Below are 17,416 nucleotides of genomic sequence, written 5' to 3' on the forward strand. Positions count from 1 at the left end.
TTCGAGCACCATAAAAGCCCGGGGTGACTGGAGGACAGGCTCGTCTTGATAATTGACTCTTTTTAAGTATCATTTTACGGTCTTGTCTCTTTTACCTGGAATGAAACCTTTTGTTGTTTTTCTTTTCTAGGGCACCAATGCCTCTGCTCTGGAAAAAGACATTGGTCCAGAGCAGTTTCCAATCAATGAGCACTACTTCGGATTGGTCAATGTAAGTACAATAAAAAGAGGGGGCTCTGGTGGCCTAGTGGATAGAGTTAGTTAGCTCATAGGTGGATGGTTTAAATCCACCAGCTGCTTCAAGGGAGAAAGATGGGCGCTCTCTTCATGTGCTAGTTACAACCTCTGAAGACTTTCTGGGGGTCAGCTATGAGGTAGCCCCACCTTGACAGCACATAACATCAACTAGAGCTTATTAAATGGCCTGGAGTACTTGAAGCAACTCCACTTACCAATTTTTGAATCATTTTTTCCTTAGTCACCATAAGTGGCAAGTGTTGTGGAAGAGAAAATTTGATCTATTTTTTAAAAATTTGAATTGCCCCAAGGGTGAAAAAAAATCTATTTAACTTTTGCATCAGATTCTTTTTTATTTTTTTAAATTCCCACTCTGTAAGGAATTTCCTTTGCACACACGACTTTCATAACTATTTCATTGGTCTTTGTGGCCAACTCTGCTTTTATGTTTTCCCTTTATCATTTGAGTGACTTCTTCTGGTGGTCTTTGTTTCCAGTATATATCTGTACAGCCAGAACTTTAAAACTTCCCAGCTCATCACCAGTAACTGTTTAACTCTCTGACGTGATGGTGGTACCTGAAGCGGGGACTTTGTGTACAGGCCTTGATTGGAGCAGGTTGATCTCCGAATTCTCTTCTGTGTCTGCTCAGCAAGAAAACCATTTGCTGTTAGATTGTTTCTTATCTGCAGTCACTCCATGGGTGTTAGTAGAATTAGGCTCCATAGAGTTTCTAGTGGTTACTTACTTACTTACTTAATTTATTTTTTTTTTGAAGTAGAGCCTCAAGCCTTTCTTGCAAAATACCTCTGGATAGACTAGATGCAAACCAGGAACCTTTCTTTTAACAGCTACATTCACTCACAATTTGTTGCACCATGCGCAGTCAGGCCCCTTGTATATGGCCAGGCCCTACTTTCTTGCTAAGCTGATTATAACCGTAAAGGCAGTGTTATCTGCCATTCCTCTGAGCTTTTTTCCTCATCTGATCCTTTTTCCCTGTAGGAAAGTTATACGTGGCACAGTTACCAGGTTTTCTGGGACATCAGCTCTGAGTACCTTCTGTTAGTGCCTGGGTATGATAGACATTTTCCATTGGGGAAGCTGAAAATAATCCTGGAAAGTGAATGCCATCTTGTGGTTTAATGGAAAGAACCTTGGCTTTGAAGTAATACTGTCTTAAGTTATTTGAACTCTGCCTGTGTTGCTCACCAACTCTGTGATCTTGGGCAAGTTTCCTGTCCTGTCTAAGCTTCTGTTTCTCTGTCTGTTAAAAGGATATCAAAATATCTCTTGTTGTTGCCAAAACTTCAAGCCAAACTCACTGCCATTGAGTTGGTGGGAAAACTATTGGATTTCCAAGACTGTACATTTTATAGGAAGGCAGTCAATGCCTCCTGTGGAGCAAGTGGTGGATTCAAACTACTAACCTTTAGTTTACTAACCTATCCTGGGATGCATTGTGCCACTAGGCTTTCTTATCTCTAAGGTTACAGTAAGGAATGAATGACATCTCCCGTTGGACCTTGACAAGAGGCTGAGAGTAATACTGTGAACACTGAGTACATATGAGATCCTTTTCTTCTCTAGGCCACTGGGTCAGTACCGACTGCTTCTGAAAGGGGGTGTGGGAAAGGAAGAGATGTGAAGAAGGCAAAGAATGGAAGGAGGGAGGCTGGAGTCCTGGAACGTAGGAAGGTGAAATACAGACATCAGCTTTGACACAAACTCATTTAGCCATTGGAAAGGCCTTAATGTAGCTCAATGAAGGAACCCTATTTCATAGTTTGTGGAGGTATTGTGAGAGCTAGATTTTTGAATAGTTTTGTTGTCCTGTACTTTTGAGTCCGAAATGACTCATATAGCTGGCCTTCCAGCAGATTTTCAAAGGCACCGAGTCACGTGAGAGGAGATTGCCTGTTGTTTTCCCTCAGAGCAGCTGCTGGGTCTGAACCTCATGCCTTAGGGTTGGCCGCACAGCTTCTCACCACTAATCCACCAGAGCTCCCTCTAGACTTAGAAGCTGCCCCGTTTATGCCTCCCTCCAGTGGTAATTTATGAAGGTTCGAGCTTCTCGATAAAAAGAGGTTTATCTATTACATAATTGTGTTGAAGTAGATTAAAAATGCATAAAAATAGGCACTTTTCTATTTTAGCATATGTAGAAATGCCATGTTAAGTATGGCAGAGCATCTGTCTCACTCGTGGGTAAATGACACACAAGCCAGCAGCTGCTTTCGAGAAGGGGTACATGTTCTATTTTAATCGTACGCTGCACATTGCAATTTGTGTTACTCGTCTTGTTGCCTCTTCAGAGACTTCTTCCCTTTTCCACAAGTAATTGTGAGTCTCAGCTGTGTTCTCCCCAGAGTTGGTCTTCTAGTCAGTTGAAAATTAATGAGATGGTGATGTGCTCCTCTCCCCAAGCATCATCTGGGTCCTTTGGATTTTGCAGAAGTACACACTCTTATCGTATGAGCCCTCTTTAGGTTTCAAGAGACCAGGAAGCAGGGTGGTGCTTGCTGGTAATGAGGTGGAAGGTAATTTAGAAGTTAAGGTGATGAGAAGCTGATGGGGTGACTTAAGGAAGCACTTGTCTCTCTCACTTTTATTTGGGGTGACCGAGGAAGTGTGTTCTAAAGCCAGCGGGCTCTGGCCCTGGAATTTTGGGAGGGAAATGCAGACACAAGTTCCCACTCAGGAAAGACTGTCTCAGCTGAGCCAGTAGCTACTACTTCCTGGATTTCTTTTTCATTTGGATTTGTATTTTTCACTGTTAGCGGGCGTTTTAATTAATGTGTTGCATTGTGCCATCTTTTATTTAGCCAGTTGCCTTTCTGGGTCTCCATATCATTCAGATACTTTCTCTTTCCTTCCCTTTTTTAAGCATCAGAAAGGCTCATTAGATGCTTTATTAAGGCAGAGTACTTATTGCCATTCTTGAGGCTTTTATGCACTCGAGAAGCACCAACCAAGATTACTTTCTCAAAGATGGAGCACAGAGGCTCATGTAAACTTTGGGTCTTTTCCTGTTGCTCTAGAGCAGAGAGGCAAATGTGTTTATTTGATTGGTTTTTGGATTTGAAAAGCTGGACACAGATAAAGGAGGTCTGGAATGGCTTGTAGAGGGAAGCCGAGTTCCTGGACCATGCATTGAGTCATCCTTGTTGTCCTTTGGCAGTTTGGCAACACCTGCTACTGTAACTCCGTGCTTCAGGCGTTGTACTTCTGCCGGCCGTTCAGGGAGAATGTGCTGGCTTACAAGGCCCAGCAAAAAAAGAAGGAAAACTTGCTGACGTGCCTGGCAGACCTTTTCCACAGCATTGCCACGCAGAAGAAGAAGGTTGGCGTGATCCCACCAAAGAAATTCATCTCAAGACTCAGAAAAGAGAATGGTGAGTATTGTGTGAAAACTCCCAAATTGGGAGAATCCTGCATGCTTCCATGTAACCAGAGTGAGGTGTTTGATTTTGTTTTGTTTGCTTGTTTTTAAAAAATGTTTTAATTTTTAAAGAGCCATTTTAGAGCATTTTTATTGAAATAGTTTATTTTTAAAAGGCGTACATAGAAATATGCAAAAAGGGCACTCTCTTTATACTGATCCCGTCTCACTTTTTCCTGTTATTAACAGCTTGGATTCCTTTGGCACATTTGTTACAGTTGCTGCACTAATACTGATACATCATTATTAAGGAAAGCCCATTGTTTCCATCATGGTTCCCTCATTGTGTTGTACAGTCTTATAGGTTTTGACAAGTGTACAATGCCACAGGTCCACCATTTACACGATCATATAGAATAGTTCACTGCTCTTAAAAAATGCTTCCTGTTTTATCTGATTTTTTTTACAGGGGGGAAAATAGGGCAATTCACTCAAATAGCATTTAAAAGGCAGGAAACCTTGTTTTTCCTCTCTGCTCCAGTATACATAAAACAGAAATAGATTAGAACTGTGTTTAAAAATTCAGTTTTATCAGCCCAATTTGGAAGGATCTTCTCTTTGCTTTCACATTGGGAGGAGACGTTATCTTGGAAGGCTCATTCTAACGGTAAAAATTGCCCAAGGCAGGCTTCTAAGTGGGGCACTGATGGGGGAAAAATAGGTTGATGCAGTAATTGAATAAAATTGTATTATCTAGTAACTTGTCATAAGTGACTAAATTAAATTCAAAGTACCTAATCAGAGGCTTCACTGATTTAAAAATAATACCTCTGATTTCAGTTTGCCTACGACAATGAGAAGATACCAAATGGATATCTTTATATGATATAAAAAATGCTCTGCTGTGACCTAAATTTCCCTTTTCTTTTTGGAGTAGTGATGGTGGTGGTTGTGATAAAGCTAAGTGTGTATTCCAGATATCTTGCCCTGGTGAAATGATAAAACAATATTTGCTGTGGGAACTTGTGTTTTGTGCTCGATTCCTGCTTACGCCAGCAGACTTGCACAGTTAATCAGATGTTTGCTTTATAAAATCTCATTTAATTTGATTGCTATCTTTTGAAGCTGTTACAGTTTATACATACCAGAATAAAGCTAATTGGAGTGGAGAAGGAAGTAGAGCACTCCCCATCTAGTTGTGAACATGATTAATAATGACATCTCACAGCTGCAGTCAACTCTTGACTGTTTGTCCTTATGGCGAGAAACAACACCAGGCCTCTGGAGTCATCTGGGTTCTGCTTCAGAATGCTATCCGAAAACTCCCTCTCCATGCACCTGCCTCATCTCCCCGATGTGCTTCATTTCAGCTGCTTCCAGGCTGGTCTAGGGTTTAATATGATCTTTGGGAAAGAGACCCCAGTTGCTCTGGATAGATTACAAGATGAATAATTGAGCATTGGATGTTGACATCATATTAAAAATGAATATATAGCCCCCCACCCCCCCAAACTTACCAAGTAGTTTTTGTTCTGTTTCAAAGAGCAAATAAAAATTTTTGTATCTTTTCATATTTATGGTGACTGTTTGTTGTTTTCATTTGCTGTCAAGTCACCTGCAACTCATAGCAAACCTATACACAATAGTCCTAAACCCTGCTCTATCCTGTGCCAGTCTATTGTCTCTGACACACCTATGATCATTCCCCCAGTCACTGAATTAATCCATCTTTTATCCAGGGTCTTTCTCTCTTGTTCTGTCCCTCCATCCTCCTAAGCATGATGTCCCTCTCCAGAGACTGGTCCTGCCTTGCAGCATGTCCAAAATATGTCAGACGGAGCTTCAGAATCTTTGCCTCCAAGGAGCAGCCTAGTTTCACCCTTTCTAGGATGAACCTGTTTGTTCTCCTAGCAGTCCATGGTATAGTCAACATTCTTCTCCAGCACCATAGCTCAAAGGCATCAATTCTCCTATCATCCCTACTCATTGTCTAACTTTCTGATGTGTAGCAAGTAATTGCAAAGACTATGGCCTGAATCAGGTATGCCTTAGTCTCCAGACAGATATCATTGATTTTAGTATTTTGGTGAAGTATCTGACAGCAGACTTTCCCCAATGCAATTTGTCTTTTAATTTACTGGCTGCTGGTACCAAGAGTGTTGATTGTGGAGCCAAGCAAACTAAAGCTGTTAATAATCCCAATCTCTTAGGGGGAAATATAGTTCTTGGTGGTGGTGTTGTGTGCTGTCAAGTTGGAACCGATCCATAACTGACCCTCCAGTTGGGTTTTCAAAGGTAATAAATCACAGCAGAGGAGATTGCCCATTCTTCTCCTATGGAGCAGTTGGTGGATTCGAACCCATGCCTTTGGGTTTGCAGTAAAATTTCTTACCATTAGGCCACCAGTGCTTCTAGTCCTTGTTGGGTGGCAGAAAATGGAAATAGACAAAAATTCTTTTAGAACTTACTCACTGAAATGGCATGCTAGTGACAGGTACACTTGCATTCCATACCATTCTTCATTTTCAATCTAAATACTAAAAATGAGTATGTGACATCAACCACCAAGCAGGTCCTTGTCTTTTAGAGAAACAGAGATTGAAATAACGGCCTTCTCCTTTCCAGATCTCTTTGATAACTACATGCAACAGGATGCTCACGAGTTTTTAAATTATTTGTTAAACACTATTGCGGACATCCTGCAGGAAGAGAAGAAACAGGAAAAGCAGAATGGGAAATTAAAAAATGGCAACATGAATGAGCCTGCGGAAAACAATAAACCAGAACTCACCTGGGTCCATGAGATATTTCAGGGAACGCTCACCAATGAAACGCGATGCTTGAACTGTGAAACTGTAAGTTTTAGGCGGGCTTCCTTCCCATTGCTTGCAGGCTGTGGTGTGTGACTGAAATGTGGTGTGTGGTTGCAGAGTGGTGGTAGAGCTCTAAGCAGTTGTCTTTAATATATTGAACAATTTGTTTCTTTCTTGCAACTGGGAAGTAAACCCTTGCAGCTCACCGTGACCTTGTGACCTCATGAGTGTCTTTCAGAGTAGAACTCCTGGTAGGTTTTCTCTGGTAATGATTTTTGTGGCAGCTGAGCGTGAAAACTGTCTTCTGCAGAACCACTGGGTGCCTTTGAACTGCCAACCTTTGTGTTAGCAGATAAATATAAAATGCTTATTCTTCTACTCAGTGATTCGTGAGCAATTTTTGGTGTCCACAGAATTGGTCTGTATCCACAGATTGGAGCTTAGCCTGCTTGGTTGAGAAGATTTTGGTTATCAGCAATCCACGCTCACCCTACCTTAAAGAGAAACAGTGGGGTATGAAAGCCCATCTCACAGCCATTGAGTTGGTGCCCCAGGCCGGTCCCTTATGGTACTGCTGTAAGTTTGTGTGTTCTGATGAGTCTAGCACACGACAGTGACTTACCACAAGTTGAATTTGAAAGCATTCTCAAGATATGATTCAAGATATTATGATTATTTGATATATTTAAATTTTGTGAGTGGCCACGTGAGTAGGGGATAGTTTAGAGTCTTGCTCTGCAGCCTGGTGGTTCGAGTTTGTACGCTGGCTCTTCTACCCAGTTGCTATGCGATCCTTGGCATGCTAGTTAGCCTCTGTCCTCACTCTTTGCATCTGTAAAATGGAGATGATGAGAGCTCCTTTATCAGAGGATTAATGAGTTAACACTTATAAAACACTTAAGATCATGCTGATGTTCTTGCTAAGTGCTGTTGAGTCGAATACAACTCAAAGTGACCCCATGAACTAAAGATCTGAACCGTGTTCTATCCTGTGCCATCATGCTAGGATCACTTACTTTATGAAATTAAGTAATCCATAAATAACAGCTATTATTATTACTTATAAACAGCAAAGAAGTCTGTGAGTTCTGAGTCTTGGCATTGTTCTACAGCATTCTGAAGGATATGAATTTTCCTAGGTAAAGAAGTAACTTTCGTCATATTCAGTAAAGGGTCTGTGACCTAGAAATCGTTAAGAAATGTGGATTTATACACCAGCATCTATGTGTAGTGAGAAGCTTTTGTTTCTGGCAGCCCTTCTGCATTTTTACACAATTTGAGAATCAGTTTTCTGATTTATTCACTGTGGAGATAATTAGGAAAAATAGCTAAGCAAAAAGAGACTGACTGTTACAGTGATCTTCCAACACTGAATGATAAATTGTTACATTTCTTTAACATTATGACCACTTTGGCACAAAGAAACTATTTTGAAACAGGTTCTGTAAAACATTTCCTATAGGTACTGACTTATCTAGAGGCTCTCAAATCTTCTTCCTTCTCTCTCCCTCTGCCCTTCCTTAAGCTTAAACACAAAAACAGTAGTAGAGAGAATAGGAGTCTAGATCTAGATAAATAAAGTGTCCTTACTCATGTGGACCATATTCACAACACACTGTTATACCACCTTGGCTCATGGTGGTCATCTGTTTTTCCCTCCTCCTTTTCAACACACTGATTTATTTTCAATACAGTGCTGTTACCACACCTCAATAGAATTTGTTTACATCACAGTTCAGAGTTTTTGTTATGTCTCTCTCACTCTCTCATGCACACACTTACATACACACACTTTAAAAATCATAGTTGATTCCAATCAGGATCCAAACACAGCACATATATTTTAGTTGGTCAATATGTATTTTATAAGGCTACTTCACTTCTTTTTTTAAAAAAAATATATTTTCCTTGCAGTTTATTTATTGATTACATGAATTGTTAGTCCTGTAGAATTGTCAGTATTCTAGCAATGTTCACATGATGTTGTTTAATGCATGATACTATGTTTCTACAATCCTATTTGTTTTTATTTTATTGTCAGTTCAATTGTGTGAATCTTTTATATTGTATGTTTATCATTGACCTCCTTAGATAGTGTCACATTTCCAAAGTGGTTGTACCAGTTTACACACTCAGCATATGTATGAGCATTGTTTTTATGCACATCCTTGTCTGCCCTGACCTCTCTATCTTCATTTTTGCTAGTGAATCTGGTAAATGGATGGACCTGTATTTTTATTCAGTAAATAATTCTGCGTGGTTCACGATTGGGAAGGGAGTGCGTCAAGGATGTGTCCTATCTCCATATCTTTTCAATCTATATGCAGAACAGATTATCCAGGAGGCTGGGCTCTATGAGGAGAAATGTGGCATCAGGATTGGAGGTAGCTCATCAACAATCTGCGTTATGCAGGTGACACAACTTTGCTTGCTGAAACTGAGGAGGACCTGAAGTGCTTGCTGTGGAGGATCAAGGACTGTAGCCTTCAATATGGATTGAAGGTCAAAATAAAAACAAAACAAAACAAAGAAAAAAAACAAAAACCTAAAAGCAACAAAGATTCTCACCACTGGGCCAATTAGCAGCATCATGATGGATGATGAAGAGATTGAGATTGTTGACAGCTTCAATTTGCTTGGCTCTACAATCAACACTCTTGGTACCAGCATCCAGGAAATTAAAAGACAAATTGTATTGAGAAAGTCTGCTATCAGAGACCTCTCCAAGGTACTGAGGAGCAACTATGTCAATCTGGAGATTAAGATGCGCCTGATACAGGCCATGGTCTTTGCAATTACTTGTTATTCATCAGAGAGCTGAACAATGACTCGGGATGATAGGAGAGTTGATGCCTTTGAGCTTTGGTGCTGGAGAAGAGTATTGACTGCTAGGAGAACAAACAAGTTCATCCTGGAGAGGGTGGAGCCAGGCTACTCCTTGGAGGCAAGGATTCTGAAGCTCCATCTAACATACTTTGGACATGTTGCAAGGCAGGTTCAGTCCTTGGAGAGGGACATCATACTTGGGAGGGTGGAGAGACAGCGCAGAAGAGGACGACCCTCGGTGATTCAGTCAGTGGGGTAATGGGGATGGGCATGTTGGAGGCAATAAGATTGACAAGGGATAGAGCAGAGTTTAGGGCTGTTGTCCATAGGGTTACTATGAGTCGCAAGCAACTTGATGGCACATAACAACAACAACAACTAGACTTTTTGTTGATACAGTAGACTTCACAGTTCTACATTTGTTGCCAGGAAACCTGCACCAGATTGCACCTGTGGTCTAATCCTTTTGGTTTTTTCTGAAATGAGCACTGTTAGTAAATCCACTATGTGGAGTTTTAGGAAGGCTCAGAGTGAGCTCAGTCACCTTTGTAGTTTCATTATGCTCTAGAGTAGGTCATCTGATCAGGTACCCTATTCAAGTACTGTATATTCAGATATTTGTATTGCATAAGAGATGATCAAGGGAGCTCTAGTGGCCTCGTGGTAAGAAACTACACTGCAATCCCAGAGGCATGTGGTTCTAATCCACCAGCTGTTCTACAGGAGAAGGATGGACGGTTTCCTCCCCACTGCAGTCCCAGAGGCATATGGTTCTAATCCACCAGCTGTTCTACAGGAGAAGGATGGACGGTTTCCTCCCATGTGATTTATACTGTCTCTGAAAACCTGTTGGTGGGTCAGTTATGGGTTGGTTCCGAAAACCTGCTGGAGGGTCAGTTATGGGTTGGTTATAACTCAAACAGCACAGAACACAACAAGAGGTGATTTAGTGGTGTTATTTCCTGAAGAGCTACTGTGGATAGGGAGCTTGTGCACCAAGATTCTTCTAAAAAATTCTGGATGATCCTGTAAAGTTTGTTATAATGGACCTCCACTGATTTACACCATGTGTATGTGTGGAACTGAATGAGAGTGTGCGGGTGTGCCTATTAGGAAGATGATGTAATACAAAAATACCAAGTCCCCTTCCCTAGTGATTAGATGACGTGAATCAAGAATACTTTTATCCTCTGGAGTTGAGTAGGTAGTTGCCTCCTTTTCTTAGATCCCTAGGCTGTGGGGTTCTCTGAAGCATCTAATCTTTTTCTCTACCACTGTCTGAGTCCCTCATATGCTGTCCTGGCCAGTTGGTCACCAGCATCTGGAACCTGCCCAGCAACAGGGAATTTAATCTCCCAAGGCAGTGGATGCCAATTTTAGAAGGCTCTTGTTGTTAGAAAGCCCTGTACTTTCTAGGAAAACACACAGCCTGCGGGCTCTTTTCTTTCTTGCTGCTGCTATACAATGTTGAGGTCTTAGTGTATCAGGAGCCCTACTGGTAGGAGTTTTTAGTCTGAGGATGAGACACATGGGGTTCCTTTGAGGGGAGTCCTCTGTGCAGGGCACAGTGCGCTCCGGCAGTGCTGTGGTAAAACTGCCAGGACCCATGTGAAATCTCACAGTGAGATCAGACTACTGGATCCTGAGCAGCAAATTAGCCCCTGGGGAGGTCAGCCCTTGTTGCTGCCTCCAGTCTAGTCCCTACAATTGTGGAAAACCCTTTGTGCCAGGCTTTTGCTTTCAGAAAACAAGAACTTTTTTTTTTTTTTTTTATCCCTGGGCCTCACCCTTTGCAAATGTTCCTTGTGACTGCCTTGCCAGTGCCACCTACAGAGACAAACGGTTTCATTTTACAACAGACCTGCAGAGGCTATTTGAAGGGGATAAATCAGTATGGATTTCTCCAGATAACCTTAACAAAGACACTTCAGGAGCTTGACATTTTCCTGTTCCCTCAGCTCTCCCTTGGTGGTTGTGCCTGACCTTGTCACAAGGGGGGAAGGAAAATCAGGAAAACAGCCCAAGGCTGTTTCTTGTGAGTGGGGATCAGATGTCCTTCCTCTGACCAAGCTCTAAAAAAAAATCAGTCTTGACATCAGTCAATCATTCACTCCTTCTCTGCTGAATTTTATAGTTTGTTGCAGTGGCCACAGAGAGCTCACCAAAATCACAATTATGGTATTTACAAGGGAAGTACAGGATCTGGAACAAGTCTAAATACAATTCTTTAGCCAGGGAAGTCTGTTTTTCAGGGATGCCCACAAACTGACTCTCTGGCCTGTTGTTCTGGCCTTTGCCCTGCTCAGTTGAGTGTTACAAAGCTCTGCTAGTTCCACTTTTAACTCACGTGTTGAGCCACCCTGCTCTGCAAGGGAACTTCCTGCCTGATGACTCTTGACTTTCTCACTCTGCACTGAGCAGCCCCATCATCATGTCATGCATCATGTCGTGATGGGCTCCTGGTCTGCTGCCTTTATTGCCACTGTTTTTCTGGGTCTGTTTTTCACTATGTCTTGCCATCCCCGGTGTCACAGCTTTCCCTGTCTGTCTCCTGGGTCTAGGAGGTTCTCGGCACAAGAATCCTGGGTTGAAAAGATGCATTGTACCTTCTGCTGTTCTTTCTTGTTACTGGATGTATCTCCTCCTGCTTGCTTCTCTCTCCTTTTATCTCTTTTTTTTCTTCTTCTTTTATCTCTTGTCAGATAAAAAGTGTGACTCAAGTATGATTGTGATTTCAGTTAGGCAGTGAAGCTTAGTGACTTGAATAAGGGTGGGAAGGGTTGTCACTAGGGCAAGGGTGGTGACTTGAATCAAGTGCTCCAGTTAGGTGGTGACTCAAGATGCACTGTGCCACCAATTTGTAATGTATTCCAGGGTTACTCAAATTCCAAAATTTCATAGCTACGGATTGGAGAAGAATCAGAGGCCACCTTGTGACCTGATGTCAGTCAAAACAGGGCGAGCCTGGTGTCATGTTAAGATTAGCCAATGGTTGATTATCTATTCTTTTCCCTCCTCTGCATGGAAGCTAGTCTGCTTAGAGCCATTTGCCTCTTTTGATATTTTTCCAAATCAAATGATCTTCCTTTGTGCTTATCACATAACTGCTCAGAGCAAACCTTGTGTTTCAGTTTCATTTGTGCTTTGATGATTTTTAGCAGTACCAGTTTTATAGGTCTTTATCACTTTGTTTTATGGATATTAAAATTGACTGAGTAGGACTTCAGAAGCCTCCGCAAGAAAGAGTAATGGTGTGGGGAGCTGATGCCCTCCTTAGCCATTGTGGACATTCCGAGTTCCTGGGACGCTCCCTGGCTAATGTTGTCCTTTATCCAGGACCATCTCTTGGCATCGTTTGAAGCTGAAACATTGTCAATTCATGATTGAGAATTGGATACCTGCTGCCTAGTCCTGTTTCCTAGTAAGCCTTGCAAAGGAATCTGGATATTCAACCCACATTTGAATATGACTTTAAATAATGATTTAACATAACAAATTTCATTATTTAAATGTATGTCCTGCATAGTCCTTTAGGGAACTCTGGCAGCTGAGTTGTCAGGAGGTGCACTGCCAACCCAAAGATACGCGGTTTGAAGCCACCAACTGTGGGAGAAAGGTGGGCAGTCTACTTTTCTGTGATTTACTGCCACTGAAAACCCACTGGAGGGTCAGGTATGAGTTGGTTCTGACTGAACAGCATATAACAACATGTATTCATATATTCTATTAATTAGTTTTACTAGTAAATGAAAAGGAAAAGCAAGTTGTGTGTTTCCTACCCTTTTTAAGCCAGGGGATTTGGTAGCATTTCTTCCCTGGAACATGGAGGAGAATAAGATGTAGCCTATACTCGCTGAGTGCATTGGAGTCTCCCAGTGATATATATGTTTCCTTGGAGACGAGCTGTTTTCAGTCAGACCAGAATGAGAGCCTCATGTGTGGGAAGAAAATGGTTCCATTTTCTGGCAGCTTTCTTAGAAGAGGTAGAGGGGGAAGGCAGTGCTTGATCCCTTGTTGCTTTTGGCTCTGTCAGTCTAGGACAAGGTGAGGGGAAAGTCCAAATGGAAAGACCATGTGTCTTTTCTGTTGTTTTCTTTCTTTCTCACGGTTGCTTTACCTGAGCAGTGTTTTCTCACATTTGTTTTTGGAAGCCACTTGAATTTGGAATTTTAAAAGTTACAGCAACTTTTCTCCTGTGAGTTAGATTTATACCTCCCTCCTCCTCAGAGCTTTGGTGGGCTTGTGAGTAAGGAGTCAAGTGCCAATCAAAAGGCAGGAGGTTTGAATCCATGAGCAGCTTCAAAGGTAAGAGATGGCAATCTCCCTTCATGTTTACAGCCTTGGAGAACCCACTGCAGGGTCAGTTATTAGTTGGTTCCTCCTCGACAGCACACAACAACAACATCCTCAAAAACCATTAAAAAGTGTTGCATCCAGCTTTGATTGGCTTAGTGGTAAGGAGTTGTGCTGCCAACCCAAAGGCATGTGGTTTGAATTCATCAGCTGCTCCATGGGAGAAAGATGCATATAAATCCTGCCATGCGATTTACTGCTTCTAAAAACCTGCTAGAGGATCAGCTATGAGTTGGTTGAGACTCGACAATACATGACATGACATGACATTTATTTATATGGTAGCTCTAGTGGCCTAGTGGCTAGGGAGTTACGCTGTCAACCTAAAGGCAGGCGGTTTGAATCCACTGTGTGCCCCACAAGAAAATGATGAGCATTCTCCTCCTATGTGATTTACAGACTCTGAAATCCTGTGGGAGGGTCCACTATGAGTCATTTTAGACTAAGTGACAGTGAGTTTAATTTAAGTTTTATCTCTAAGGAATGCTTGTGGTATGCTGCTAACCAGGTCAATAGTTTGAATCCATGAGTTACTTTCACAGAGAAAGATGAGGTGGTCTCCTTCTGCAAAGATATCCCTGCTCAGAAACCCAGTGTTGCTGTGAGTCAGAGGGACCTAAAAGCAGTGACTTCAGGATAAGTATGAAGAACTTTAGACTCAGTTTTGTTTAAATTGATGTGTGATTTCAGTTGGTTGTAATCCTTTTCTTTTTTTCTAAAAGCAGAACCACTTAGGTTAATAAAGTCTTACTAATTAAAAATGCTTGTGATTTTTTTTTTTAAAAACATAATTTTATGTGTTTGAGGGTTTTGGGTGGGTTGTTTTTTTTTTTAATCTTGGTAAATATACCATGTGTTTATAAATAAGAAATAACTTGAGAACTCATGCATCTTGGATCAGGTAGATAATTCTTCATTATGGGGGCTGCCCAGTGTCTTGCAGGATAGTTAGTAACATCCCTGGCTTCAACGCATTAAATTTCTGAAGAATCTCACCTAATTGTAACAATCAAAAATGCCTCTGTTGTTGTTGTTATGTCACACTGAATGGGAACCATCCAGTAGCTGACCCTCCAGCTGGTTTCTGGAGGCAGTAAATCACTCAGGAGGAGCTTGCCCATTTCTCCTGTGGAGCAGCTGGTGGATTCAAACCACATGCCTTTGGATTTGCAGCACAGCTCTTTTCCACCAGGCCACCAGTTGTTGTTGTTGAGTATCATAGAGCTTGAATCAACTCCTAGAGGCTCCTCAGTGGGTATTCAAATGCAATTAATCATGAGGGAGACCGATTTCCCACCCTTTACTTGGGTAGCATCTGGTGGATTCAAACCACATGCTTTTGGGATTGCAGGACAGTTTCTTACCACTAGGCCACCAGAGATCCCTTACAATGTCTTGAGACGTTGCCAGTTGTCCTTTGGAAGGCAAAATGTTCCCTTGCTGAGAATTTCTGACTTGAAAAGCTTGTATATTTTGTTGATGGGGTCCTGTTGGCTCAGCTCAGACTCGCAGGGACCCTGTACACCTACCACAGAAGGAAAGCCTTCCTGCTCCCCTTCATCCTCATGCCAGCCTCGCAGTCTTGTTAGGTCAAGGTGGTTGATACTGTTACCCAGATCTCTGCTGGCAGTTTTGTGTTTGCTTTGCTTTGGTGCCTCATTTTCCTGGGGAAGGGTGTTAAAATCTCAGCTAGGGTTGGAGAATTGTTTCATTTTGCACCACAAATTTTTTTTTTTTTTGCTTTGTCAGTGATGTATGCAGACGAAGTTGGAGATGTTATCTTCTTAGACTCTGCTTTTCCAGTGGACCTGGTTTCCTGGATTTCGGCTCCTAGCTCCCAAGACCAGAGGGATTGCATTCCCCTCACTGTGCCCAGCCAAGTGCTATATAACTCCCCTCCTCTGAGAGCAGACGGCCTGCGTATTTTGCTCAGTCTCCAAGTGTATAGAGCCAACTGCTTTTAGTTGGTGGTTGGCTGCTGTCACAGTATGAGAGGAACTCTAGTGGTTAAAGCACTTGTCAGCTAACCAAACAGCGGTTCAAGGCTTCCGAATGTTCTGTGGTGGAAGCTGGGGCAATCTGCTTCTGTAAGGATGTATTGGCTCAGAAAGCAGGAGCAGTTCTGCACAGTCCTGTAGGGTTGTTTTGGGTTGGAATTGACGTGACTGAACTAGTAGAATATGAGCAGTAGGGCCTAAGATCCCGAATCAGTGTGGCTTGAACTGTGGAGAGGTGAGAAACAGCTGGGGCCAGAGAACCTGCTTGGCTGAGAACAGTAAGGTAGACCTGTGTGAGCCAGGACCCCATCGCCATGCTAGGTCCATCATTCCCAAACAGTGCATGGTCCTGCAGATGGAACCCACTCTGTGTGTGGCCAGTGTGACTCTAGCCTGCTTCACCCAGAGTGTGGATGATGGGGCACAGGTGGGGAGGGGATGATTTTGAAGGATGGACAGAAAATGAAGAGAGTTTCATGAAAGAGTGGTCAGCTGGGAGTGGGTTTTCTCAGTCTCTTTTCTTATCCATTAACATTTTATTCCCCTCCTTTTTTTTAAAAAAAAAGTGATATTTAATGAGATTGAGTTTTCCTTCATTCATTGTTGCATTTTCCTCCCTCTCACTTCCTTTTCCCTCCCCGCAGTCCACTTTGCAATGCACCTGTTGTTCCAGATGGTTGTCATACATATGACGCTCAATCCTACTTTATTCTCTGACGTTTCTTCCCCTCATCTGTTCCAATGCAGTGTTCATTACCTAGCCACTCTTTTCCTATTCTTCTCCCACCCCATGTCAGTCCTATTTTATAAAAATTGCAGGGTGTAATATTTGTCCTTTTGTGACTGAGATATTTCACTCAGCATAATGTCTTCCAGGCTCTCCCATGTTGTGTAGTATTTTAAAAGTTCATTGGTTTTCAATGCTGGTACTTTTCCCTTGTGTGAATGTACCACAGTTTTTCTGTCTCTTCATTTGTTGATGGGCGCTTGGTTTGGTTCCATCTCTTTCCTATTATGAATAATAATAGCATCAATCAACCTGGGTGTGCATACATCTTTTTGAGTTGCAGCTCTGATTTCTTTAGGGTATATTCCCAGTAGTGAAATTGCTGGGTCAAATGGTAGTTCTATTTCCAGCTTTTTGAGAAGCCTCCAGACCACCTTCCATAGTGGTTGTACCATTTTACATTCCCACCTCAGTGAATAAGAGTCTGATCTCTATACAACCTTGCCAGCACTGTTTGCTGCCCTGTTGAACTTTGCAATTGTTGCTGGGGTTCCATTAACATTTTAATAATTTTGCTGGTCTTCTGGGCCATATGGATGCACATCTGATAACCCTGCTTTGGAATAGTGGGGGAATGTGAAGAGAAATCAGGTTGAGTTTTAATAAAACTTCTGCATTGACACTTGAAATGGAATTTCAGTAGAAGACTTGGATTGAACAGTAGTTAATGTGGAATAAAACTAAAAACCATAAAGGCTTATTGACTTGATAACGACTGAGATTTCCAAGACTGTGACCCCCTAGTCACCCTTAGAACTTGGAACAAAACTCAACACTGTAGCTTAATATTCAACCAAACAGTAGCCAGATCTGTAATGTGACCCATACCAGGGCGGCCCTTATCCCTTAGAAGAATCCACCATATAAGGTCAAAGAGCAGCATTTGCACAAAGATGAAGTCCAGAAGGCAGAAAGGGATAAAATAGGATTAATGGAAATGAGAATTATAAGGAGCAAGTGGGGAAAGGTATGCCGTGTAGCTTTTGTAATTATTGTTGTATTAAGGTTATAAAATAAAATG

At 42.0% G+C, this 17,416-nt stretch overlaps 1 protein-coding gene across 1 annotated transcript in view; it reads left to right on the top strand.

The window, feature by feature from the left end:
• The window catches only part of USP46 (ubiquitin specific peptidase 46), a 96,315-nt gene that overhangs the window by 54,547 nt on the left and 24,352 nt on the right, over nucleotides 1-17,416 (top strand). The window contains exons 2-4 of the mRNA XM_006894149.1: nucleotides 131-211; nucleotides 3,455-3,632; nucleotides 6,245-6,474. Of these exons, the coding sequence (XP_006894211.1) occupies nucleotides 131-211; nucleotides 3,455-3,632; nucleotides 6,245-6,474 (489 nt within the window). The remainder of the gene's footprint in view (nucleotides 1-130; nucleotides 212-3,454; nucleotides 3,633-6,244; nucleotides 6,475-17,416) is intronic.

The sequence above is a fragment of the Elephantulus edwardii genome, unplaced genomic scaffold (genome assembly GCF_000299155.1).
Source record: "Elephantulus edwardii isolate Elephantulus edwardi_28Jun2011 unplaced genomic scaffold, EleEdw1.0 scaffold00137, whole genome shotgun sequence".
NCBI lineage: Eukaryota > Metazoa > Chordata > Mammalia > Macroscelidea > Macroscelididae > Elephantulus > Elephantulus edwardii.